The sequence below is a fragment of the Marmota monax genome, unplaced genomic scaffold, assembly GCF_021218885.2.
Source record: "Marmota monax isolate L192 unplaced genomic scaffold, Marmota_monax_Labrador192_F-V1.1 WCK01_AAM20220418_F8-fsc00018, whole genome shotgun sequence".
Taxonomy (NCBI): domain Eukaryota; kingdom Metazoa; phylum Chordata; class Mammalia; order Rodentia; family Sciuridae; genus Marmota; species Marmota monax.
In genome coordinates, this window is record NW_026692201.1 from 7,281,451 (window position 1) to 7,306,485 (window position 25,035).

At 34.4% G+C, this 25,035-nt stretch overlaps 1 protein-coding gene across 1 annotated transcript in view; it reads left to right on the forward strand.

Moving 5' to 3' along the window:
- The window catches only part of Jmy (junction mediating and regulatory protein, p53 cofactor), an 81,388-nt gene that overhangs the window by 32,985 nt on the left and 23,368 nt on the right, over window positions 1-25,035 (forward strand). Inside the window, exons 3-4 of the mRNA XM_046427664.2 lie at window positions 12,650-12,800; window positions 14,481-14,650. Of these exons, the coding sequence (XP_046283620.1) occupies window positions 12,650-12,800; window positions 14,481-14,650 (321 nt within the window). The remainder of the gene's footprint in view (window positions 1-12,649; window positions 12,801-14,480; window positions 14,651-25,035) is intronic.

The following is a 25,035-nucleotide window of genomic DNA, read 5'->3' on the forward strand; positions in this document are numbered from 1 at the left end:
CTGAGATAATTGTTAGTTGAAAAGCCTTGAAGTAACAGTGCAGTGGCTTGCAGTTGTAATCCAGCAGCTTCAGAATAAGACAGGAGGAACGCAAGTTTGAGGCCTGCCTCAGCAACTTAGTGAGACTGTCTCAAAATGAGATAAAAGGGGCTGGGGGTTAGGTCAGTAGTATAAAGCACTTCTGGGTTCAGTTCACAGAAATGCACACATGTGTGTGTGTGCCCATGTGCACGTGCGCGCACACACACAATGCGCACACACAAACCTTGAAGTAGGAAAAGTATTTGAATGTATATCATTTGTGGTATCATTAATGTTGAAATAATTCTAGTGGTATATTATTTTCTTATGTTTCTTAAGATTTGTGTGGAATTGATGGCATTATAAAAGCTTTTTTCCCTAATCATTAGTCTGCAGTGATTTTGATTAGATTGCTGTTCTACCCATGTCCCATAAATGATTGCCTTATGTGGAGCCTAATAGTCTAGTGAAGACTGATTTCTGGGAGGATGCTTTGTGTTTTGTTGTTGTTGTGTGGTGGGAGGAATTGAACTCAGTCTTACATATGCTAGGCAAGTGCTTTAACAGGGAACCACATGCCTAGCACCTTTTTCTTTTTTTTTTCACTTTTTTTTGACTGTTCATTTCCTATCTCCATCTTTTGGGAAAGGGAACAATCTTAGACCTATGAAATCTTAATCTGAATCATTGACAAGATATCAAAGAGTGAAGGTAAATCTGTATTTGTAGAGAAATTTATGGCTTTAAGTACTTAACATTAGATGAAGAAGGATCTAAAATCAGTGACTGAAACTTCTACCTTATGAAACTGGAAAGTCAGCTGAGCATGGTGACACATGAGGCTGAGAAAGGAGGATGGCAATTTTGATGCTGTTCTTAAAATTTTAAAAATAGAGTTAGGTAGTGAAGTGGTAGTGCACCCTTGGATCCAATCCCCAGCACTGCAAAAAAAAAAAAGTTAAATAAAAGTGAAAAAAATAAGTTGAAATCAATGCAAAGGGAGCAATTAGTAGATAAAAATCAGTGAAACCAAAACCTGGTTATGTAAAAAATACATATTTCAGTATATTTTAGAAACCTAATTGAATTGATTAAACAAAAATCAGTATATTTCTACAGATAAACAGAATATAAAAAAACTTGTGCCAACAAATTCTACAGTTTAGATGAAATGGACACACTTCATAGAAAAATATGAATTATCAAAACGGATTTCAAGAAGACAGAAATTTTGGTAGTCCTGTATTTGTTAGTAAAATTGAGTTCATAATTTAACACCTTTACACAAAGAAAACTCCAGGTTCAGATGACATCATTAGAGGATTCTGTCAAACAGTGGAAGAAGAAATAATACCAATTCTACACAAACTTTTAATTAATTAATTAAATTTTTTTATTAGAGCTTTATGGTTATAACTAGTAGTTAGGTTTATCCCAATAAATTCATACAAGCATGAAAATGGATCTCTTTTCATGTTCTTCCCCATTCTCTTCCTTTTCCCTCCCATCCTTCCCCTACTGCTCCTTCCCCTAGTCTACTGGACTCCTTTCACTGTCTATTAATTTATATTTGGTTCCTTATATAATCTTATCCTCCTTGCCCCTCTTCCTTTATTTTACCCTAGCCTCCACATATGAGAAAACATTTGACCTTTGAGTTTCTGAGTTTGGCTAGTTTCACTTACCAAGGTATTCCTCATTTCCTTCTATTTCCTGGCAAATGCCATAATTTCATTCTTTCTACTGGATGAGTAGAATTCCTGTGTGTGTGTGTGTGTGTATCACAATTTCTTAATGCATTCATTTATTGATGGGCACCTGGATTGATTCCATAATTTAGCTATTGTGAATTGTGTTTACTAATTCTTTTAGAAAATAAAAGCTGAGAGAATATTCCCCAATTTAGCCTCATGCTAAATTCAAATGAAGACAGAAAAAAGAAAACTACAGATAAATCTCTCCATGAATACACTATTTTTTTTTAACATTCTTTTTTAGTTGTTGGTAGACCTTTATTTATTTATATGCAGTTTTGAGAATCCAAGTCAGTGCCTCGCACCTGCCAGCCCCAGCCCGGAATATATTGTTTTTAATCCTGAACATAAAACAAGGAAATAGGGTCCATTAATCTATAAAAATGATGATATGCTATGATCAAGAGGGATTTTTCTCAGAAATGCAAGAATGGTTTAATATTAAAAAATAAGCCAGTGTAAATTACCATATTATCATAATTATCCAAATGAAGGGGGAAAACACTATATATCCTTTCTACAGATGCAGACAAGTGTTTGGCAAAGTTCAGTACTCATTTATGATAAAACTCAACAAACGAAGAAGAGCGAACTTTCTCACCCTGATAGAGGGCATATATAAAACATCTATAGTTATACCTAATAGTGAATGACTGAATTCTTTGCCTTAATATTGAAAACAAGGTGAGATTGATTAGTTTATCCATTTTTGGATGGTGGTAGTACTAGTAATCAAACATAGCGCCTTGCACATGCTAGCCAAGCACTGTATCACTGATCCACACTCCATCTCCAACTTTTCTTCACTTTTATTCTGTATTATCCTGGAGGTCCTAGCCAGTTCAATAAGGCATTTTTTAAAAACATAAATTGGAAAGGAGGAAATAAAGCTTTTTATTTGAAAAAGTCACATGTCAAAAATCCTAAGGAACTTAAAAAACTAGAAATCCTAGAAATAAGTTTAGGGATATAAAATCATTATTAAAAATTCAGTTGCATTTCCTATCATCTAGATATCAGCAACTTAAATCAAATTTTTTAAAGTACCACTTATATTAGCATTCCTGTGCATAAATTGTTTAGGGATAAGTTTAAGCAATGTATTAAAGCCCAAATATTGAATATTGCAAAACTTTGCAGAGAAAAATTAGGATGCCTAAATAAAAGGAGGTATGGGACATTAATAAATTGGAAAAAATAATGTTTATATTTCAGTGTATTAGTCTGTTTTTGTTACTATAATGAAATTCTTGAAGTAGACTGATTAAATAAATATAAAGAAAAGAGGTTTACTTAGCTCACATTTTTAAGGTTCAGTGTCCAAATAGCATGGTTCAGTTTCTGGAGAGGGCCTTCTTTAGGTTGTATTACGTCATGGTGGATTTAGTGTAAGCCTGTGTAAGGAAGAGATCAGGAAGCCAGAAAGACAAGACTTCCACAATTCCTTCCAAGTATCCAACCCAGACTGTTCTAAAGAACTACACTAGGCCTCGCTTCTTGAAGATCCACTGCCTCCAATACTACCCCCCTAGGAAGCAAGCCTAACACATAAGCCTTTGGAGGTCACATGGAAATCATATCCAAATCAAGGTAGATGTCATTTATATTTATACTCAGCTCCATAGATTAAAATTCCAGCAGGGTTTTTAAAATTTATTTTTATTTAAAAAATGTTTAATTAATACATACCATTTTTTAAAAACTATTTATTTTAGTTTTAGTTGGACACAAACTACCCAGGATCAAACCCTGGGTCTTGAACATGCTAGGTGAGCACTCTAACACTAGGCCACAACCCCAGCCCCAATACATATCATTTTTATTTGTTATGTACAACCTGATTTTTTTTCTGGGGGGGCTGTACTGGGAGTTGAACTCAGTGGCACTCAACTGCTGAGCCACATCCCATCCGTGTTTTATATTTTTATTTAGAGACAGGGTCTCACTGAGTTTCTTAGTACCTAGCCATTGCCGAATCTGGCTTTAAACTCCTGATTCTTCTGTCTCAGCCTCCCAAGCCCCCTGGCATTACAGGCTTGCACCATTACTCCCAACCAACATAATATTTTTGTGCATTGTGGGATGACTGAATTGAGCCACTTAACATATTCATTATCTCACATACTTATTATTTTTTTGTGTGTGTGTGGTAAGAACACTTAAAATCTGTTAGTGGTTTTCAAGAATACAATATACTGTTATAGTTACCATGTTGTACAGATCTTTTCAATTTACTACTCCCAACTGCAAATGTATATCTTTTAACCAATATCTTCCCAAGACCCCATACTCACTACCCTTTCCCCACCAATCCTGATAACCACCATCCTGTTCACTGCTTTTATGAGTTCAACTTTGTAGAATTTACATATAGTGGGATTTTGCTGTATTTATCTTTTTTGTGTCTGACTTGTTTCCCTTAATGTAATGTTCTCCAGGATTATCCGTGTTGTGTCACAAGAGACAGGATTTCCTTCTTTTTGCAGAAGGAAATAGCATTCTGTGTATATACATTTTATCTATTCATCTGTTGATGGCCACTTAGATTGATTTAATCTCTTCAGTTATGGATAATGCTGCAGTAAATTTGGGAGTGAAGATGTCTCAACATAATGATTTCATATCCATTTGGTACATACAAAAATCGTGTATCTATTTTTATTTTCTGAGGAACTTGCCTACTGTTTTCCATAATGGATCTACTAATTTACATACCCACCAACACAGTGCAAAGGTTGCGTAAGGTTGCCTTTTCTTTACCTCCTCTCCAGCGTTTCTCTTTAATTATAGCCATTCTAACAGGTGTGAGGTAATATTTCATTGTGGTTTTTAACTTGATTTCCTTCATGATTTGTGAGAGTGAACATTTTCCAAATACCTGTAGGCCATTTATATGTTTTGTCTGCTTTTGTCCTTTGCCCATTTTTAAATTGGGTCTTGCGATTGAGTTCTTTGTATATCTTGGATATGAACCCCTTATCAGGTGTATGGCTTGATAAAACATTTCCATAGACTTTTAGTAGTTCCCTTTGTTGTGCAGAAGTGTTTTTGTGTGAGGTAATTCTTTTAGTCTGTTTTTGCTCTTGTTGTCATATCCAAAAAGTGACTTCCTAGATTATTGTCGTAGAGCTTTTCCTGTGTGTTTTCTTATGCAGTTTTTCATTTAAGTTTGAAGTTTTTCATTTAAGTTTTTAATCCATTTTGAGTTGATTTTTATATAAGGTGAGAAGAGCCTAATTTTAATAACTGCATGTGGATACCAAGTTTTGCTAATGCAGTTTATTAAAGGAGATGGTCATTTGCCCATTGTGTATTCTTGGTACCCTTGTCAATTGATTTGACTTAGAAGAAAGTTTTCATAATCTTTGGGAAGGAAAGGGAAATTTTTGTTGTTGTTGTTTTGTTTTTTAATATTTTTTAAAGATAGGAAAGAAAAATTGAACCATAAACTAAAATTTGATTAATTGGATACTTTTGCTGTTTGGACTGTTAAGGACATGAGAAGGCATGCCATAGACAGAAAATACTTGTAGGGCTGGGGATGTGGCTCAAGCGGTAGCGCGCACACCTGGCATGCGTGTGGCCCGGGTTCGATCCTCAGCACCACATACAAACAAAGATGTTGTGTCCGCCGAGAACTAAAAAATAAATATTAAAATTCTCAAAAAAAAAAAAGCAAAAAGAAAATACTTGTACCTGTGAAACATCTGAAAAAAGAATTTTACAGCTTAGTTAGAAAAATAACATTTTAAACCTGGCTAAATTTTTTAAAAGACACTTAAAATATGGCTAATAATTAATGTAAAGATGTTCATAGTACCAGTATTCATCAGAGAAATGAAAATTAAAACTATAACGAGATACTATTATACCCATTAGAGTGGCTAAAAATGAATTTTGTTAGTTCTACAGGCTGGTAGGGATGTGGAATGACTGGAATCCCCATACATTGCCAGCCAGAGTTTAATGTGGTATAATCACTTTTGGAAACATCTTGGGTCTTTCTTCAAAAGTTAAAACATATGTTACCTAAAACCATCTATTTAGACTCCTGGCTATTTAAACCAAAGAAATGAAAATATTTGTTCACAAAAGTGTCTTGTGCATAATGTCTATGCTAGTTTCATGTGTAATAGCCCAAAACTGGAAATAACCCAAATACCATCAACAGGTGAATAGGTAAACAGAGTGTGTCATTTTCATATAGTAGAGTACGTCTCAGCAATGCAAAGGAATGAAAAAGCACCCTAAGTAATAGAATCCAGATTAAAGAGTGAAGAGTATATAATGCAAGAAGTAATGAACTGCAAAGCATCACAAGGAATCCTTTGGAGGTGATGAAAATGTCTAGTATTTTGATTGTGGTTATGTTCCATGGTTGAATTCTGCTGCTAAAACTTGGACAGATTGACTGCTCTGCAGATTAGCTTAATTGTATACAATTTAAGCTAAAATAATATTGCTTACAACATTATGCTGAGTAAAAGGACAAACATAAAAAGCACAAACTGTATGATTCTGTTTATATGAAATTCTAGAAATGATCATCTGATATGTGCTGACAGAAAGCTAAACGGTTGTTGCCTGGGATGATGCTGGGGAAATTGCTGAGGGAGGATGGGTAGGCATAAGAGAATCCTTTGGGATGATTGGTGTGTTCTAAATCTTAATTATTCTTGTTGTTAAATGGACCCATAAATTTGTCAAATCAAAACTATACTTAAAAGGATGCCTTTTGTTGTATATAAGTTATATCTCAAGTTGATTATAAATGCAAAAGAGAGATTATCTGGGGCTTCACTACTGTACAATGAATAAGAACCCAGTAGGAAATGGGTATATGTGTCAGTATAAACTTTGGATTGGACTAGTAAATATTCCAGGTAGACATATATAGAAACAGGAATGGTGAACTGAATAAAAAGCTTGTTCTTTTATTCAGACAAGATGGTATTGACATTGTTTGTCAGAATTTAGTAAACTAGGGGCTGAGGATGTGGCTCAAGGGGTAGTGTGCTTGCCTGGCATGCGCGCGGCGCTGGGTTTGATCCTCAGCACCACATACAAATAAAATAAAGATGTCGTGTCCACCGAAAACTAAAAATAAATATTAAAAAAAAATTCTCTATCTCTTCTCTAGCTCTCTCTCTTAAAAAAAAAAAGAATTTAGTAACTAATACTCTCAATCATCATACCAACCTAGCACCGTTGATGGTTGCTAGTAAGTGGCATGGTTGGGATTGAATGTTTGCAGAGCCTACTGTTTTAACACAGTATGAGAACTGTTGTTATGCTTTGGATCTAAGAATATACAGGAAAAGAGGAAATTCTCTTGGAGCAAGTTACCTAATTTTGCCAGTTGTCTCCCACATTTTGTAAATTTTGAATGTGCTGATCCTCTACTCTCCCTACCTACAAAGCAAGATTATATAAGTGCCTTTGTAGCCAAGTGTTCTACCACCAGCCTTCTCTGATTTTTCTCTCCTCTCTTCTCTCTCTGTTTTTTTCAATATGAGACAAAGTCTTGCTCTGTTGCTCAGGCTAGCTTCAAACTTAAAGTGCTGCTTCAGCCTCTAAAGTAGCTGAGATTACAGGCATATGCTACTGAGTCTGCCTCACTTTAAAAGAAAAATATGCATCATTTCACTTTCTTGCCTGGGGTATGAAGAAGCTCTTAGTATTTGCTTATTATTGAAGAATCATCTTCAGGCAACTCTAGGGCCTGGGAAATTTGCATCTTAAGTATTACTATATCAGTATATTCACAAGTGAATCCTGACATTTGCTTCACCAAAGAATCTTAGTTAGGTTTCTTCCACCCCAGTATCCCAGCAATAGACAGAAGTAATTTTAAGTTTTCATATAAAACCCAGTATCTCAGCAAGTGATGTGCTTTATGATGAGGAACTTCATGCCAGAAAATTTGTATTTAAACTAGTTTCACTCTCCTAGCTACCTAAAGGGACACACTTTTTTTTTTCCATATTAAAACAGGGACTGTTTTCTTTCTAGCCATGAAATTCAAAACAGAGTTGTCATTGTTTTTAGCACATGATCTAGCAGACCAACGCTGTACATCTTCAAGTTAACCAAGTTAGGAAAAGAACTCAAGAATATTCTTGCTTAATGCTTTAGGTACATTAAACTGTTAAGGATCTTAACTATTAGTGACAACATTACAGCTAAGTTCAAAAAGTCTGTTAAAAAGCATAGGGAAAAAAGCATAGAAAGCATGTCTATCTTAAATATCCGTGAATGTGTGTGTGTAGAGAAGATGAAGATACTAATTCAACAGCAATGTACAACTTATCGTCGAATAATTATCAGAATTTTTTTTAAAGGAAAAATTTTTTTTCTCCCCAAAAAGCCTTAATGTAAATTATACACTTCCCCCCAAGTCCTGTGGATTAAGGATACAGTATTTAACATGCAAATAAATGATTTCTATCTTAAAATTTTGAATAATTAGGAAATCAAGAAATTTACTCTAAGGCACCTCAGAGGAAGCAATTATAAAAGGAGCTACCCCTCCTAGGACTGGGCAAACAAAGAACGAGTTGGAATTATTAAAAATTAAGCAAACTTTTCCAAACTCTTTTGTTGGAAAAGCCTAAAGGAGATCTGCTGATCCCAAATCTAAGCATTATAAAGCAGAAGGATGGACTTCGAAATGATAGACAAGAATTTAGGCTTGATAGACAAGCTTCAGGCTTGATAGATGTTGTGACTACTGAGTTTGGGAAGTGAAATTAAGAAGCAGCTTAGAAGAAGAGCATACTGAGCATTTTTTTATTCTGTGAAGGTAACAAAGCACAGTTAACTTCAGGTAGATGTCAAAGACTATCATGTCTAAAAGCTGTAATGAATGTTATTTCCATTTCTCTTGTGTTTATACTGTGAATAAAAGTTCATAAATCCTAACTATGAGATTAAAATTTCGACTTGCAGCATTATTGAAGTTCTATCCCACCCTTGCAAATAATGCTCACTTTTTAAACAGAGATTTTAAAATCAGGGATAAATACACCTCAATGATTTTATTATGAGCAGCCAGGTCCACTAGAATACTTGAATCTAAAATAAAGTTCAAATATACTATTTATTGCTTAAAATCCCACAGTGCTTTTTTTTTCTTGTCAAATTAAGAATACACTGCTCAGCCTGACATTTAAAAACCTCCTCATAGTGTCCACAACCTACTTTTCTAGTCTCCACTCCCATTGCTTTTATCTGCTTCATCTAAGCTCCTACAAGGCTAGACTACTATCTCTCCCTTGGCATGCCCTCCACATGCCTGCCTCTACACTTTTGTTCAGGTTGGTAGTTGCCTCTAGCTTGTCTTTTTCAGGGGTTCTCTCTCCCCTTGTACTCCATATAGACCTGTCACATCCTCCTTTAAAGCCATCTGCAGTTATGAAACTCAGTGAAATATGTCCTGATCTAAATAACTAAATGTATTTTCCCCTTCTGATTCTTCTCAGTGGTCTTTGTCTCCCCTGATTGTCTTACTTAACTTTATTTACTTTTGCTCTCAACAGACTTTTAAGCATAAATCTCCATGGTCTTAAAGTACTTTTATTCTTTTTACCCAGAGGCTCACTATTTGTAATATTTACTCCTCCCCCAATTTTTTCTGCTTATTCTCTGTGAATCCACTACTCTGTTCCTTTAGTTCTGACCAGACTTTGCACCTGAACCTCTACCCTTGGTGTTCTCTTGGTATCTTAGGCAATTTTTGTCATGATGTTTTTTTCATATTCTGTTGTAATTCTTTAAATTGCCCATGTCTTTCATTAAGTCAAATGTCTTGCTGTCTACAGTGCAATATTGGCACTGAGCAGATGTGTAATATGCCATCATTTTGAGTGGACAATTGACTTGATAAGTAATTTTTCAAAGCTCTCAGTTAATAAGTAACAGCTGTGTCTCCTAATTTCAAAACTGACTTCTACATCACAGATATCTTTGTAGCACCTCACCAATGAGATATTGTGTGTTTACTAGGAGGAGAATGTGCATCTCAATCGTATACTTGTGCTCCTTGAAGCACCTAGTACACTAGTCTCTCTATTCAAATTCTACAGTTGAAATAATTTCCAGAAAGAGCCATTAGAAAGTCTAAAAAGGAGAAGAAAAGTCCAACGATATGCAGTGCATATTATGTTAGGCTCCTGAAGTTGGAGGTATAGTAACCTTCACTGAGAATTTTAAAAGTGGGGGAGGAGATCCAGTAGGGAATTGACTATCAAGAAACTAAAGGTGCTGTTCCTGGCCTAAATTTCTTTGTTTGGCATTTTTTTTATAGTCCCAGATATGGAACTCACATAGATTCATATTTCTCTTTTCTAGCTATTAGTGGAGACATTTAGATTCTGATAATATCTCCACTTCTCCTCCCTCCCTGTAGATTGGAAAAAAGGAGGTAACTCATAGTCTTGCTTCTTGGTGGGCCCCATATCTGAAAACATGGACTAGCTGTTTGCTTGAACAGAAACAGGAAACTTCTGGGATAATGTGATTTTACCTTGTGTACTTGGTATGGTTTGTGAACCCAAGAAGAGATCAAGTCATTTTTTTTCCTTATGACTATGAAAGATGTATATATTCAGTGAAGAAAAAAATTTGGGAAAGTGAGTTTGCAGTTTTTAGCAGGAGGAAAAAAAATTTACCACAACAAGATAACAGTAATAATACATTATTTTTATTTTGTCTTTTTTTTCTGCAACTCTTTTAGATAATAGGATTTGTGTCTATGATTTTGATCTGTCCTCACCTACTATTATAAGCATCATTTCCTGTTATTAAAAACTTTTTTAAAAAAGCCTTTACAGGAGCTGAGAATGTATCTCAGTGGTAGAGTACTTGCCTATCATGTGCAAGATTCTGAGTTCTATCTCTAGTGCTGCCAGGAAAAAATACCAAAAAAAAACTTTCATAAACACTATTGCATAAAATTGTGTTTTATAACCATATTAAGCATAACTTTCATATTAGATGTGTACGATCCAAATCTGGCCTTTCAAACAACTTTTCAGTGCAAACATCTCTGGTTATTTCTGCTTAAGAATTTCCCTATTTTTTTTTTTTTAAGGAATTTCCCTATACTAATTAGCCCCATCTCTTACAGCTTTAGATTTGCCCTCCACTGGATACTTGTTTCTTATATTACCTCACCTTGCCCATGATCTCCCATTAAGATGTGACTATTCAAGCTGTGCTTGGTGGTGCCCACCTATAATCCCAGTGACTGGGGAGGCTGAGGCAGGAGGATCGCAAGTTCAAAGCCAGCGTCAGCAATGGCGAGGCGCTAAGCAACTCAGTGAGATCCTATTTCTAAATAAAATATAAAATAGGTCTGGGGATGTGGCTCAGTGGTTGAGTGCCCCTGAGTTCAATCCCCAGTACCAAAAGAAAGAAAGAAAAAAAGATGTGGCTACTCAAAATAGAAAGCAAAAGTCCCATAGATAAGCCCATTGCTTTCCCCAAGTCTCTCTTTTTCTCTATTCCTTCACATAATAAGATTTCTCGGAATATTATTTATATATGTGTGTCTGCATTTCTCTTGATACAAAACTGCATGGAAGGGAATTTTTTTCTATTTTCTGTCATTTAGGAAATACAATACATTGTATTAGTATTTGCAAGTTCACAAAATAATGGTAAAGTATGAGTATAGTAGTAATTGTTGTGAAGGAAAGGTATAGGTATTGCACCAACTAGCTTATTATGGAAAGTCAGGGTATTTTCACAAACCAATAAATGAACTGAGTTCTAAAGATGTGATGGAAGTTAAAAAGCAAAGGGAGTTTACCTTTTAGGTCAGAACCATGTTGCTAAGTACAGTGATCTTCATGATATTATGTCCATGGATACTAGTCCTCATCCTTTTCTTCTACTAAGTGGAGTGTGACAATGAGAGTCTTTCCTCCTCTGAATCTTACTGCTTCTGGAATTTCCTTATGTCTGACTTGGTGTCTGTAGGTCCTTCTTTACCCAACATCAGAATGTAAGAATTCCTTAAGCCTCAGTCATGGGCCTTATCAGTATGCACATGGGCTAATTTTTATATATTATCAGTCTTAAAATTTGCATTTTCTGTATTTTATTTATTTAATGGCAGTAAATTAAACTAATATTTTATTGCACAAATAATTGTTTCCCTTTCTATTCCTCTTTTATCTTGCCTTTCTTTTTCTTTCCTTCCTTCCATTTTCTTTCTTTCCTTCTGTTCTATTTTTCCCCTTCCTTCCTTCCTTCCTTCCTTCCTTCCTTCCTTCCTTCCTTCCTTCCCTACCACTAAACTACCTTTTTTGTTTTGAGAGAGGATATTGCTAAGTTACAGAAGCGGTGCACAGATGATTGTTCAAAAATATTTATTTATTTTTAGTTTTAGGTGGACACAATATCTTTATTTATTTTTTTTGTGGTGCTGAGGATTGAACCTAGTGCCTCACATATGCCAGGTGAGCACGTTACCATTTGAGCCACATCCCCAGCTCCACATAGATAATTTTTAACCTGAATTTGTAGTTATTGTAAAGGACAGAATAAATTGTTCATTATTGCAACACCCCCAAATAATCAGATTTTTAACATTTTGGTTTATATCCTTTATTTATATATTGAGGGGAAGAGATGGAAGAGTGTAGCGGAGAGGCATGGAAAATAGATTTCTATGTCAAATAGTCTGTTTCATCGTTAATCACTTCTTTTTTAAATTAATAGCATCTCTTCTAGAGCAGTGTGAAAGAAGTATTGGATTATTAGCACCTAGCTTAATGGCTGACACATAAGCATTTAGTAAATGTTTGAAGAAGAGTGAGTTAAAAGGCTTCTTTCCTTTTTTTTAAATTTTTTTCTCTTTCTTTCTAAAGATTTCTATGGAAAATGATTATCTGGGACCCCGAAGAATTGAGAGTCTACAAAAAGAAGATGCCGACTGGCAGCGGAAAGCTCATATGGCTGTACTATCTATTCAAGATCTTACAGTCAAATATTTTGAAATAACAGCAAAAGCTCAAAAAGGTAAGTCCCAGTAAAATTATTCTTTTTAGGCATTTTTGAAGATGAGTGATTAAGTATTTTACATTGGGAATAATTATACAGAAAAACATAGGATCATTTATCCTAGCAGTTAAAGACCATAGCAAATTAAGGTGTTTACTTTGTAGGCAGGCATATGTGGGTACACTTACCTTTCCTTTAAAATCAGTGATCGAGAATAGTAGTAAAGAAATAGACATACTAATATGGCCATTTAATCTTTGATAAAGCAAATCAATAGTGAGACAACACTTGATATTGCAACAGTTGACCATCTACATACAGAAAACTGAACTTTGATATAAACCTTCCTTTAAATTCAAATGGATCATAGATTCAAATGTAGAATGTAATTCCAAAAGAAAAATCTATTTCCTTGAATTACCTAAATCTATAACTTGGGATTAGGCAAAGAGTTCTTAGTAATACCACAGGTATAAACTGTAAAAAGCTAAAAGCAAAAAGAGCACAGACTGTAAATGAGCAACTTGGTAAAATGTATCTCATCAAAAGTTTAAAATGTTTATATTGCCAGACACTTTAAATAGAATGAGACAATTAAGAGTGTAATTGGGAGTAAATATTTGCATACGTCTGATAAAATAACTTGTATTTAGGCTACATAAAGAACTCTCAAAAATGAGAAAATAATCCAGTGAAAAGTTGGGAAGAGAACTTGAACAGACACTTCACCAGAGGATAAGGGTAGCCAACAAGCACAGGGGGTGGGGGGGAGTGCAATGTCATTAGTCACCACAAAATACATATTAAAACCACAGTGAGAGATACCACTAATGTGTATTACAGTGACTAAAATTAAAAATACTAACATACTAAGTAATGATGAGGATATAGAGTAATTGGAACTCTTCATTTCTGTTAGGAATGCAAAGTTCTACAGTCACTTTAGAAAATAATTTTATGGTTTCTTAACAAACTTAAAGTTACACATGACCATGAAGCTGTATTATAATTTTTTAATGAAAAAGTTTTTTAAAAAGGAAAACACGATATTAAGGATAGTGTCTAGATACACAACACACTTCTAGTTGAGAAAAAAATCTCTACCCAATACAGAAAAATTAAAAACACAAAAAAACAAAACAACAACAAAAAACCCTCACTTTTGTGATCCTCTTCCTTTTTGATGGATGGGTCAGGGCTGTGTCTTCTCTGAAAATCAATTGTATTGTTTTTATCTCCTGCACGAGCACCATGTTATCTAGAACTTATTTCTCTCCCACCTCAGGGTGTTATGATATTTTTGGAGGGAAAAGAATGATAGAACTAGGAATGTCGATTTGAATGTTTATAATCTTAAATTGTCATGGTTTTTCCTTCATCTAGCATAGTTAGGACAGATTGTCAAAACCTTAACAGAATAAAGTTCTGATAAAGTTTTGAAAGTAGTAACACTAGACATGAAAGTATTTGAAAAAAAAATTTAAACTACTTGGACACTGAGTTTCATCTGCAGAACATTATTTTTGAAACTGAAGACATTAGAGAGACTGTACAATATTGTCATTATATTTTAGAGATGTTGGTAGGTAACTTATGGAGATAAGATTTATGTGGTCAGTGAAACCAAACAGTTTCTAATTCTGTAATGTCAAGTTCTATTTCTTAATGTCATTTAAAAAAATGATTGTATTTTAATAGCTGTGTACGATCGAATGCGAGCAGATCAGAAGAAATTTGGTAAAGCATCGTGGGCAGCAGCTGCTGAACGTATGGAAAAACTTCAGTATGCAGTTTCTAAAGAGACTTTGCAGATGATGAGAGCTAAAGAGATCTGTTTGGAACAGAGGAAACATGCACTAAAAGAAGAGGTAACAAAACCCATCAGAAATTAACTAAAAAAAAAGTTAACTATTTTTAACTATTAATTAATTAAAAAATAGTTAAGATTTGGTATTTTTGTCTTTGTACAAGACTGTTTTTATTGACTACATAGCCACTTGTTAATTTCACATTTTTTCTTGAGAAACACTCATGATTGGGCCAATGCTTGACTTGCTACTAATAGAAGAGTTAGGCACATAATGATATTTCACAGCATCTGTATGATGGTAGATAGCGTTATACCTCGAAACACAAGAGGGACACCAAAACTTTCTTTTTAAAGATTTTTTTTTTTTCACTATGTAAGTTTAAAGCTTCCTAGAATTTAAGGATAATTCACTGCCTAGTGAACATTAGTAAAAATCCAAAGGTAGTAGCATTGTATAAGAATTAACCATATCATTTTCATGTCATCACCTTTTGGAACTACCAGTTTTATTTCAGATGGAACAAACAGGGTTAATAGAGGTTCAGTTTTCCTTACTGTACTTCATTAAAAGACCTTTTCATGGAAGGAGGTAGATAGTACTTTAAAAAGATGATAGAGATATTTTGTTCCTATGAAAGATTATTTAAGCTTAGTTATAGTATTAAAACCCTAGAAAAGAGTGACTGAGTGATCCTTTTGTTCTCAAAACATATCTAAGATGGTATTTTAAAAATTATTAATCATTTTTTTCATTGTTTTCTTGGTCTTTCTTTTTGTATTCCTCATGGTGCCCAATATAGTGCCAAGTAATTCTTTGAAGTATTGAAAGTTAGATGTTCGCTATTTCAATTTACCTTTTATGCCATTCTTTCAAAATACTGCGTTTTATTATGATTAAACTGGCCCAGAAAATATTGCTTTTACTGAAAGGGCACTTTAAAAAAAAATACACACACACATATTTGCGTGTGTGTGTGTGTAGTTTTGTAAGTATTAGAAGAAGCAAATGTTGGCAATATTTTTGGACATAAGGAAAAGTGAAAGTGTGTGGGTATTAGTAGTGACTGAAGACTAGATCACCTTTTGATCTAGATGGAATATAGTAAGACTTGATTGTTTAGCTACAGCTGTTCAGTATGTACCTTTTGTACCCAGAGATAAACTCAATATTTCAAAGACAACAAGTGTTTGAATTATTAAATTTTGGGTTTTCCCCCTTTGCTTCTCTTTATCCATTTTCTGCCTTGAGGTAGTTTGTTGTAACATACATTAATCTTTAAGTCATATCTTGATAATCACATTTCTTTCTTTCTTTCTTTCTTTCTTTTTTTTTTTTTAAGTTGTAGTTGGACACAATATCTTTATTTATTTTTACGTGGTGCTGAGGATCGAATCAAGTGCCTCACACGTTGTGAGGAGGGCGCTCTACGACTGAGCTACAGCCCCAGCCCAATCACATTTCTTTTCCAACATAGTAAACACAGACTATTTCTAAAACCTAAATCCTTCATTTCCCCATAGCGGGTTTTCCTCAGATCTGTCCTTTCTGTAAAGGACCCATAGTTCTTCAAGGTACCTAGGGGCCTAAACTTCAGGATTTCTTTAGTTCTCCTCTTTCCTTTGCCACTTTTTTTCTGCCTTTTGGAATTCTACCAAACTCAATGCCCTGCTCACTTCATTGAATAAATATTTATGAAGTGTTTTTCCCAGGAGTTTCAGTAGGTGATGGGGGTAAAGAAATGAATACACCCATACACATGTTGTTTAATGGAACTTTATTTAATCAGTTTACTTATATGTGGTGATGGGAATCGAACCCAGTGCCTCACACATACTAGGCAAGCGCTCTTCCACTGAATTGCAACCCCAGCCCCTTGGTCCTTATTTCTTTATGGAGAACAAGTGTCCTCAATGTGCACTCTAGATTTATCAGCTTTGTGCACATACTTTGGAAAGATTTTCAGAGATTTTAATATTATATTTTTAAATGACCAATGATCTGTTTTAGTAGAAAGTGAGAAGATTTCCAGCTTCTGGTATTTGACTTTATAGTTAACTGTGTGGGCTCTATGGGCTGAATGTGTTTCCATTTTTTTTTAATATGACAGCAGATTGCATTACAATTTTTATTACACATAAAGAGCACATTTTTTCATATCTCTGGTTGTGTACAAAGTATATTCACATCAATTCGTGTCTTCATACGTGTACTTTGGATAATAATGAATATCATGTTCCACCATCATTTCTAATTCCATGCCCTCTCCCTTCATCTCCAACCCTTCTGCCCTATCTAGAGAAAGTCTATTTCTCCTCCCATGCTCCCTTTCCCTATCCTACTATGAATCAGCCTCCTTATATCAAAGAAAACATTCAGCATTTGTTTATTTGGGATTGGCTTACTTCACTTAGCATTATATTCTCTAACTCCATCCATTTACCTGCAGATGCCATGATTTTATTCTCTTTTATTGCTGAGTAATATTCTATTGTGTATATATGCCACATTTAAAAAAAAATCCATTCATCCACTGAAGGGCATTCGTGTTGGTTCCACAGTTTAGCTGTTGTGAATTGTGCTGCTATAAACATTGATGTGGCTGTGTCTCTGTAGTATGCTATTTTTAAGTCCTTTGGGTATAGACCGAGGAGAGAGATAGCTGGGTCAAGTGGTGGTTCCATTCCCAATTTTCCAAGAAATCTCCATACTGCTTTTTATATTGGCTGCACCATTTTGCAGTCCCACCAGCAGTGTATGAGTGTACCTTTTCCCCACATCCTCACCAACACTTATTGTTATTTGTCTTCATAATAACTGTCATTCTGACTGGGGTGAAATGAAATCTTAGAGGGGTTTGATTTGCATTTCTCTAATTGCTAGCGATGAATATTTTTTTTATCAATTTGATTGATTGTATATTATCATCTGAGAAGTGTCTGTTCAAGTCCTTGGACCATTTATTGATTGGGTTATTTGTTGTTGTTGTGTGACTTTTGTGTGTGTGTGTATGTGTTGTGTAACTTTTTGAGTCTTTTATATACCCTAGAGATTACTGCTCTGTGTGAAGGGTAAAAATTTGCTCCCAATATGTAGGCTCTCTATTCACCTCACAGATTGTTTCTTTTGCTGAGAAGAAACTTTTTAGTTTTAGTCCATTCCATTTATTGATTCTTGATTTTAATTCTTGCGCCAAAGGAGTCTTACACATACACTTTTTTTTAAAAGCTATTTATTTTCTTGGCTGGGGATGTGGCTCAAGCGGTAACGTGCTTGCCTGGCATGCGCGGGGCCCTGGGTTCGATCCTCAGCACTACATAAAATAAAATAAAGATGTTGTGTACACTGAAAACTGAAAAATAAATATTGAAAACTTTCTCTCTCTTTCAAAAAAAAAGCTATTAATTTTCTTTAAAAGCATGAATAAGATGCAGTCACCGTGGTTGGAGTCTTAGAGTATGGTGAAACAAGATAATTATAATATGAATATGAGCTATGAGATTCACTAGATATGAGGTAGATCATTGCCTGGCTTTGACCAGATAGTCATAGGTGGGGACAACTACCTATTCTAAGTGTACCTAGGAAGGTTAGAAGAGGCAGGCTGGTGATGTATAGAGGGAAGAGGGAAGAGATGAGGTTGGAAAAGTAAGCCAACTTTGGGGCTGACCATCTAGGTCCTGTCAAGGACTTCACAGTTTACCCTCAAAACAAATTGGAATCATTGTAAGGTATTATTAATCAAGTAATAACATGATCAGATTAGTTTTTTTGTTTTTTTTTTTTAATGAACTATTACTCTGGCTTATTTGTAGGAAGTACATTTTGGGTAGTTCTTACACCATTTCCTCATGGGAAACTGTTCTTCAGATTGTTTTATTGTTGATAGTAGATACCCAAGTATTTGCTAGGTGTGGTATATCCAGCTACAGCAGAGGCTAAGGCAGGAACAAGTTCAAAGCCAGTCTCAGCAACTTAGACTCTATCTCAAAATTAAGTATTAAGAAAGGGTTGGGGATCTGGGGCTGGGGTTGTGACTCAGCAGTAGAGTGCTCGCCTAGCATGTGCAGGTCCCTGGGTTCCATCCTCAGTACCACATTAAAATAAATAAATAAAATAAAGGTATTGCATCCAACTACAATAAAAATATAAATTAAAAAAAGGTGGGGGTTAGGGATGTTGCTCAGTGGCAGAGTCTTATCTAGCATATACAGGTGCTTGGGTTCTGTCCCCAGTACCATAATGAAGGGAAAGAGAAACCCATATCTCAGGAATGAGCACAAATACTAGGAATTTGGGCTCTTTATGCAGTAATGAAGAGGATAGAGTTGAAGGCAACGTGGAATTGGGAAGAGTTAAATGACACTTAGTGTTTGGTAATTTGAAATTGTTGCTTTTAAAACAACTTAGGGTTGCAGTGCATTTGGAGCTATTGATGGGGGACATAGTTAAGCAGGTTGATGAAGGTCAGATACAGATTGCACTGTAGTCATCTTGTAGGCTAGTAAATATGGCAAGAAATGTATGTTTTTATTGGTTGAAGAGGAATGAGCTAGGATGGGTGACAGTTTGGAATTATGTTATTTTAAAAGAGCAATTATACCTCAAGGTATAGAAATATTTGATGTATCATTACATTTATTGTACTTTGTAACCAAAATGGTTTTTATAACAACTTCACTAGGGCTGGGTGTATAGCACAATAGTGAAATGCATGTTTGTTTTTGTAAACTTTGTGGTGAATGGATTCTGTTGATATGCTAAAAAACCATTGAATGTGCTCTCTAGGTGGATATAGTTTTTCCTCTCACCACTGAGTATAATGCTTTCATGTTTCATCCGTTAAAACAACATGCATTTCTACCTACTTTTGTTTTATTGAGAAGATATTTCATTGTATGGTTATACTACATTTTATCAGTTTATCAGATGAGAAAATTTAGATTGTTTCTACTTTCCAAGCAGTTAAGAATAATACTATAAATATTCATGTATTAGTTTTACATGGAATGTGTTTCTCATGGTATGGAATAGAATTGCTGTTTAACCTCTGAGGAATTGCCAGACTGTTTTCCAAAATGGCTATCACATTTTACACTCCCATTTGCAATGTACAAGGTTTAGACTTTTTGCTGCATGTATGTGTACATCTTTACCAATATTTTACTGTCCATTATTTTGAATATTTATTTTTTAGTTGTAGTTGGACATAATACCTTCACTTATTTATTTTTATGTGGTGCTGAGGATCGAACCCAGGGCCTGTGCTAGGCGAGCGCTCTACCAATGAGCCACAACCCCAACCTTTTATTGTCTTTTTTTATGGTAGCTCCTCACTGTTAGATGTGAAATATTATAAAATTCTGGTTTTTTTTAAATATTTATGTTTTAGTTTTAGATGAACACAATATCTTTATTTTATTTTTATGTGGTGCTGAGGATCAAACCCAGTGCCTCACGCATGTCAGGCGAGTGCGCTACCACTTGAGCCACATCCCGAGCCCTATAAAATTCTGGTTTTGATTCACATTTCCCTGAGGCTTTTTTTATTGTTTATTGGCCATTTGTATACATTCTTTGGAGAAATTTCTCTTAGCCAATTTTTTTTTAAACTGGTCTGTTGATCTTTTTATTATTGATTTGGGAGGATTCTTTATGTATTCTAGCTATAAGCCAGTTATCCAGTATATGATATGCAAATATTTGCTCCCATTGTATGGATTCTTCATATTAGTTTTAAAACCTTTAATAGGTATTCATGGGAGTTGTACATTTTAAGGATGTTCCTAGAGAAGAGCAAATTATTATGTCTACTTTTATTAATACAGCTTTATGCAAATTATATTATTCTTTGAAAGTTTTTTAGTTTAGGAGTTATATCAAGATGGTCTGTATTGACATTTTAAAGACTTATGATTATTTGCTCTTATTTGAAAAATAGTATATGAGGTAACCTATGAGGTCTCATGCCTGTTAATCTAAAAAGAAATATTTTTTGTTAATAGATTTTATTTTTTTAATAGATTTAAATCATGATTTTATTATTCCCTTTACATTTTCTTATTTTACTTCTATAAAATTGGAACTTGTCCTAATTTTTTTGTGTGCACTTTGTACTGAGAACCTCTTTGAAGGATTTTAGCCCCATCTCTCTGTTCCCCTGAGGCATTTTTGTTGCAGTTTCCTTTCCTAATGAGCTTGTTCCTTCATGTTACTGGCTTATATGGAATTTTTTTAAATTCTGAAACTTTTAAACTAAATTCCATTTTTGAATTGCTTATGAAATAGAGTACTGCCTTTGTCTTCATCACATTGACTAGCTTTATTGTGAGTAGGCTGACATTAGTTGTTCTGGTAATATACAGTGCCTAAATTAAGAGCTGCTCAGAGTAAGATTTCTGGCTTCTTGCAAATGCAGAATATTGTTTGCAGTGTCAATTGGCCCAGGGTGGTAGAGGAAGGAAGATATTGCAATTGGCCCTGAGAGTTTGAGATGATTATCTGTGAGGTCATTTTCTCTGGGTTCCATCCAATTATTATAATTGTTTCTTTTCTTTCTTTTTTTTTTTTTTTTTTTTGAGTTCTGGATTGTATTCAAATTCTTCAAAGGAATTGTTGAAAACTGCCAGTAAGTCATTCATGCCAGGTTTATACATGATATATATGTAATATACATATTATGCTTTATATATACATCTATTTGTGATGATGTACTGTGCTGGTTTTATTAGCATTAATTTAAGGTGCTCACATTACTTATGAGAAACAGTGCAAATGTGAATTATTAAGCCCAACTCAAACAAATGCTTTTGTCAGTAAAGGCTTTTTTTATAATACAGTATCACCCTATGATTTAAATTATGGGGAGACTTTTGTTCTTTAAAAATGTCAACATGAGGGTTGGGGATTTCACTCAGTGGTAAAGCCTTGCCTATTATGTGCAGGGCCTTGGGTTCAATCAACACCCACATCCCCCTCACACCCCCCACACACTCCCGCACCAAAAAAAAAAAAAAAGAGTCAATGTTTTGTTCCATTAGGTTGTTTTAAAAACCACAACAAAAAAAACCCTTCCTGATGTGACAAAATGGAAACTATAAAATTATAAATTACATTTAAGAATATTTACTATGAGTCTAATGCTGAACCTGAAATAAATTTTCTAAATACTGAAATATTAAAAATAGCATAGACAAACAACAATCAATTTGGCTTTAAATTATTTTAATAGAGTTAAGAGTAAGTACAACCTGGCCCAATGGCACAATGCTGTAACCTCAGGTACTCCAGAGGCTGAAGTAAGAGAATCACAAGTTCAGGGTCAGTCTTGACAATTTAATAAGGGCTTTCTCAAATTAGAAAAGGTTAGGGATGTATCTCAGTGGTAGAACACTTGCCTGGCATGCTCAGATCCCTGGGTTCAATACCCAGAACTGAAAAACAAATTAAGTACTTCCTTTCAATTGTGTCTCCCTTTGTTTCAGAATCTTAAAACAGTCTTACTTTTTTTTTTTTTTAAAGTTCATAGACTCCTGTCCCTTTAATAATTTGAATGTTGGCTGGGGTTGTGGCTCAGTGGTAGAGCATTTGCGTAACATAAGGCATTGGATCTGAGGCCTCATGTGTGCTGGTAAAGCATCTACCACTGACCCACATCCCAGCCCCTGACTGATCTTGATGTTCAGATTTGCCCTATCAAATATACTGAAAATATTAGTGCCTTTTGAGTGCACACTTTTGAAAGAATGTAGGTTGAGTTTAATTAGCTGTAGCTACTTTATTCTAGTCTTTGAGCTGTATATAATCCCTCTCCATTCATATTCAAAAATAATAGTATAATTTAACTGTGTAACATTTTTACTTTCAGATTTGTATTATTAATCCAGGTTACATCACATATAGTATGCTTTTTTAATTTAAACTAGCAGACCAAATTAAAATACATAAAATTGCATGATAGGAGTAACATATACATTAGAGGTGTTAAGATGAATATTAATGTTGAAATTAGGTATTCATTTCTCATTAATTTGGAATAGAAGGTGCTAAAAGTAAGATGCTATCAGGAAACAATCATAGAAAGCAGTTTATCTCACTTAGCTGGTAGATTTCTCAATTTCGGTTAACAAAAAAGATTAATAAAGAAAAACAGAAAAGGGATTCCACTGTTCCAGTTAAAAAGCTTTAAAAATGTACCACTGTACTTTGTTTCATTGGCAGATGATTTTTAACCACTGCTTCTCCTTTTGCAAGTCCTTGAGATCATTTCTGTGAACAATTAACACATGGAGTGGATTATAGTATACCAATCCTGAAGCGAACTCCTGTATTTCATAATCTTCTCTTTCTTCTTAAAAGCATATAGCTAAATTATGATTAATTCAATTTATAGTCCCCATTTCAATTTTATTTTGTGAAATGTTAAATGCTTATTATAGGCATGAGCTTAGATTTAGGCAGTGCTACAGAATGCCCTGCAATGAAGGAAATATTCTATACTACACTTCCAGTAGGGCAGTTTTCAGTCACATATGGCAAAATGAACTCTTGATATGAGGTTTATGAACAGAGGAGGAGAATTTTAAACAAACTCACATGAGGCCAGTGGCTACCATATTGAGCAAAACAACTCTGTAGGTCCTAATTCTGCAAGCTTACTCTTTATGTAACTTTTGAGTGAATTCCTTAACCTCTCTATTAAATGTACATAAATATATACTTCTCTGTTATGATTACATGGGTTAATGTATATAAAGCCTTTAGCATAGTGCCTGATGCGGAATAAGAACTCAATAAATACAAGCTAATATTACTTTAATTTTGGAATAGTACTAAATATTTTGTGAAGGAAAATATAAAGAAGAGAAAGATGTAATTCCCCTGCTTCAAAAGTATCTGTTATTTGCTATAACAGATACTTCAGGGTTCAGTGGCAAAGGATTCCATTGAAAAATGGTGTGGCGTTTTAATATGAGCCTTATTAAGTTCTGATAAGGCGGATGCAGCCTGAGCAGAGGTGAGGAAACTGAGGTCCTTACCCAGGCAGGAGACTTGTTTATTCTTAACTTATTTATCAGTAATTTATTCCATATCTACACACTAGAAATTTCAGACTTGAAGCACACAAATCTAGATTCCACTCTAAATATTTTAATTTTTATTACTTAAATAACATTTCTTCCACCTAAATTGTATTTTGGCATTAAGTACAAAAAGAATGTAAGTAGAAAATTTTTAATGTCTTAGGCCCTGTCCTCAGTGTTTTGTCTTTGTTCTCAAAACATAACCTTGTATGTTCTAGGAACATAAACCATTATCTGAAATTCCAGAGGCCATATATGTTATAGAATTTTTGGAAAGGTAATATTAGAACAAATAACTTTAAGACAGTTATTCCAGTAATGAAGTATACAGTTATATCAAATACAATACATAAAGACTTTAACTAGCTTTACACCAATTCTGATCATGTTTTCCTAAAAATAGTTTGTAACATTAGGTTTGACATCAATGCAATTACAGACACTTTCATTTTCCCAAGATTTCTCATATATGGAATTTGAGATAATTCTGTCAATTTGTATCATTCCTATTTGTGCAGCTATTATTGGTAGAAGCTGTTGTATATTTAAGTTTATATAGCTTTGGTGCTGGGGCTGTGGCTCAGTGGTAGAGCACTTGCCTACCACGCAGAGGCATTGCGTTCAATTCTCAGCACCACGTAAAAACAAGTAAAATAAAGGTATTGGGTCCATCTACTAAAATTCATTTTAAAACATAGGTAGTTTACCTGTTTGCATGCTGTGTTAATAGAGTGTGGGGTGAAGTAATAGAGGAATCTACGTCCTGATAGGCGCCCCAAAATAGTATGAAAGGATGTGTTATTTAAAGTGAGTCTACGAGTCTTAAGGCATAAACTGAGCCTAGGTTCCTATTTTATAATTTAGAAGAAAAATGACAGAGTTTCATATTGTCGACATTCCTTACCTAGCCACTATAATTAAAACCACTTTGGGTTTGTTAGTTATTTTTGTCACTTATAAAATATTTCCTATTCAAGTAGGATCATTCACTGTCTTAATAGTTTAGATAATGTTATCTAAAGTATTTATAAAATTTATTAAGTAATAGATTTAAATTAACTGATTATTTTAAATATAAACTACTGTACATTTAGGCCATAACTTAACTATTGCTTTTCACTTAAAAATTCTTGTGAAACTAGGCATAGTAGAGCATGTCTATCGTCCTAGTGACTTTGGAGGCTGAGGCAGGAGGATTACAAGTTTGTGGTCAGCCTGGGCAACTTAGCGAGAAAAGGTTGGGATGCTGAAGCTCATTGGTAGAGCAACACTGAGTTTAATACTTAATACCCACCCCCTCCAAAAAAAAAAAGTCATTGGGTATGTCTGTGTGGATATCTACAATGTAAAACAAAAGCTGGA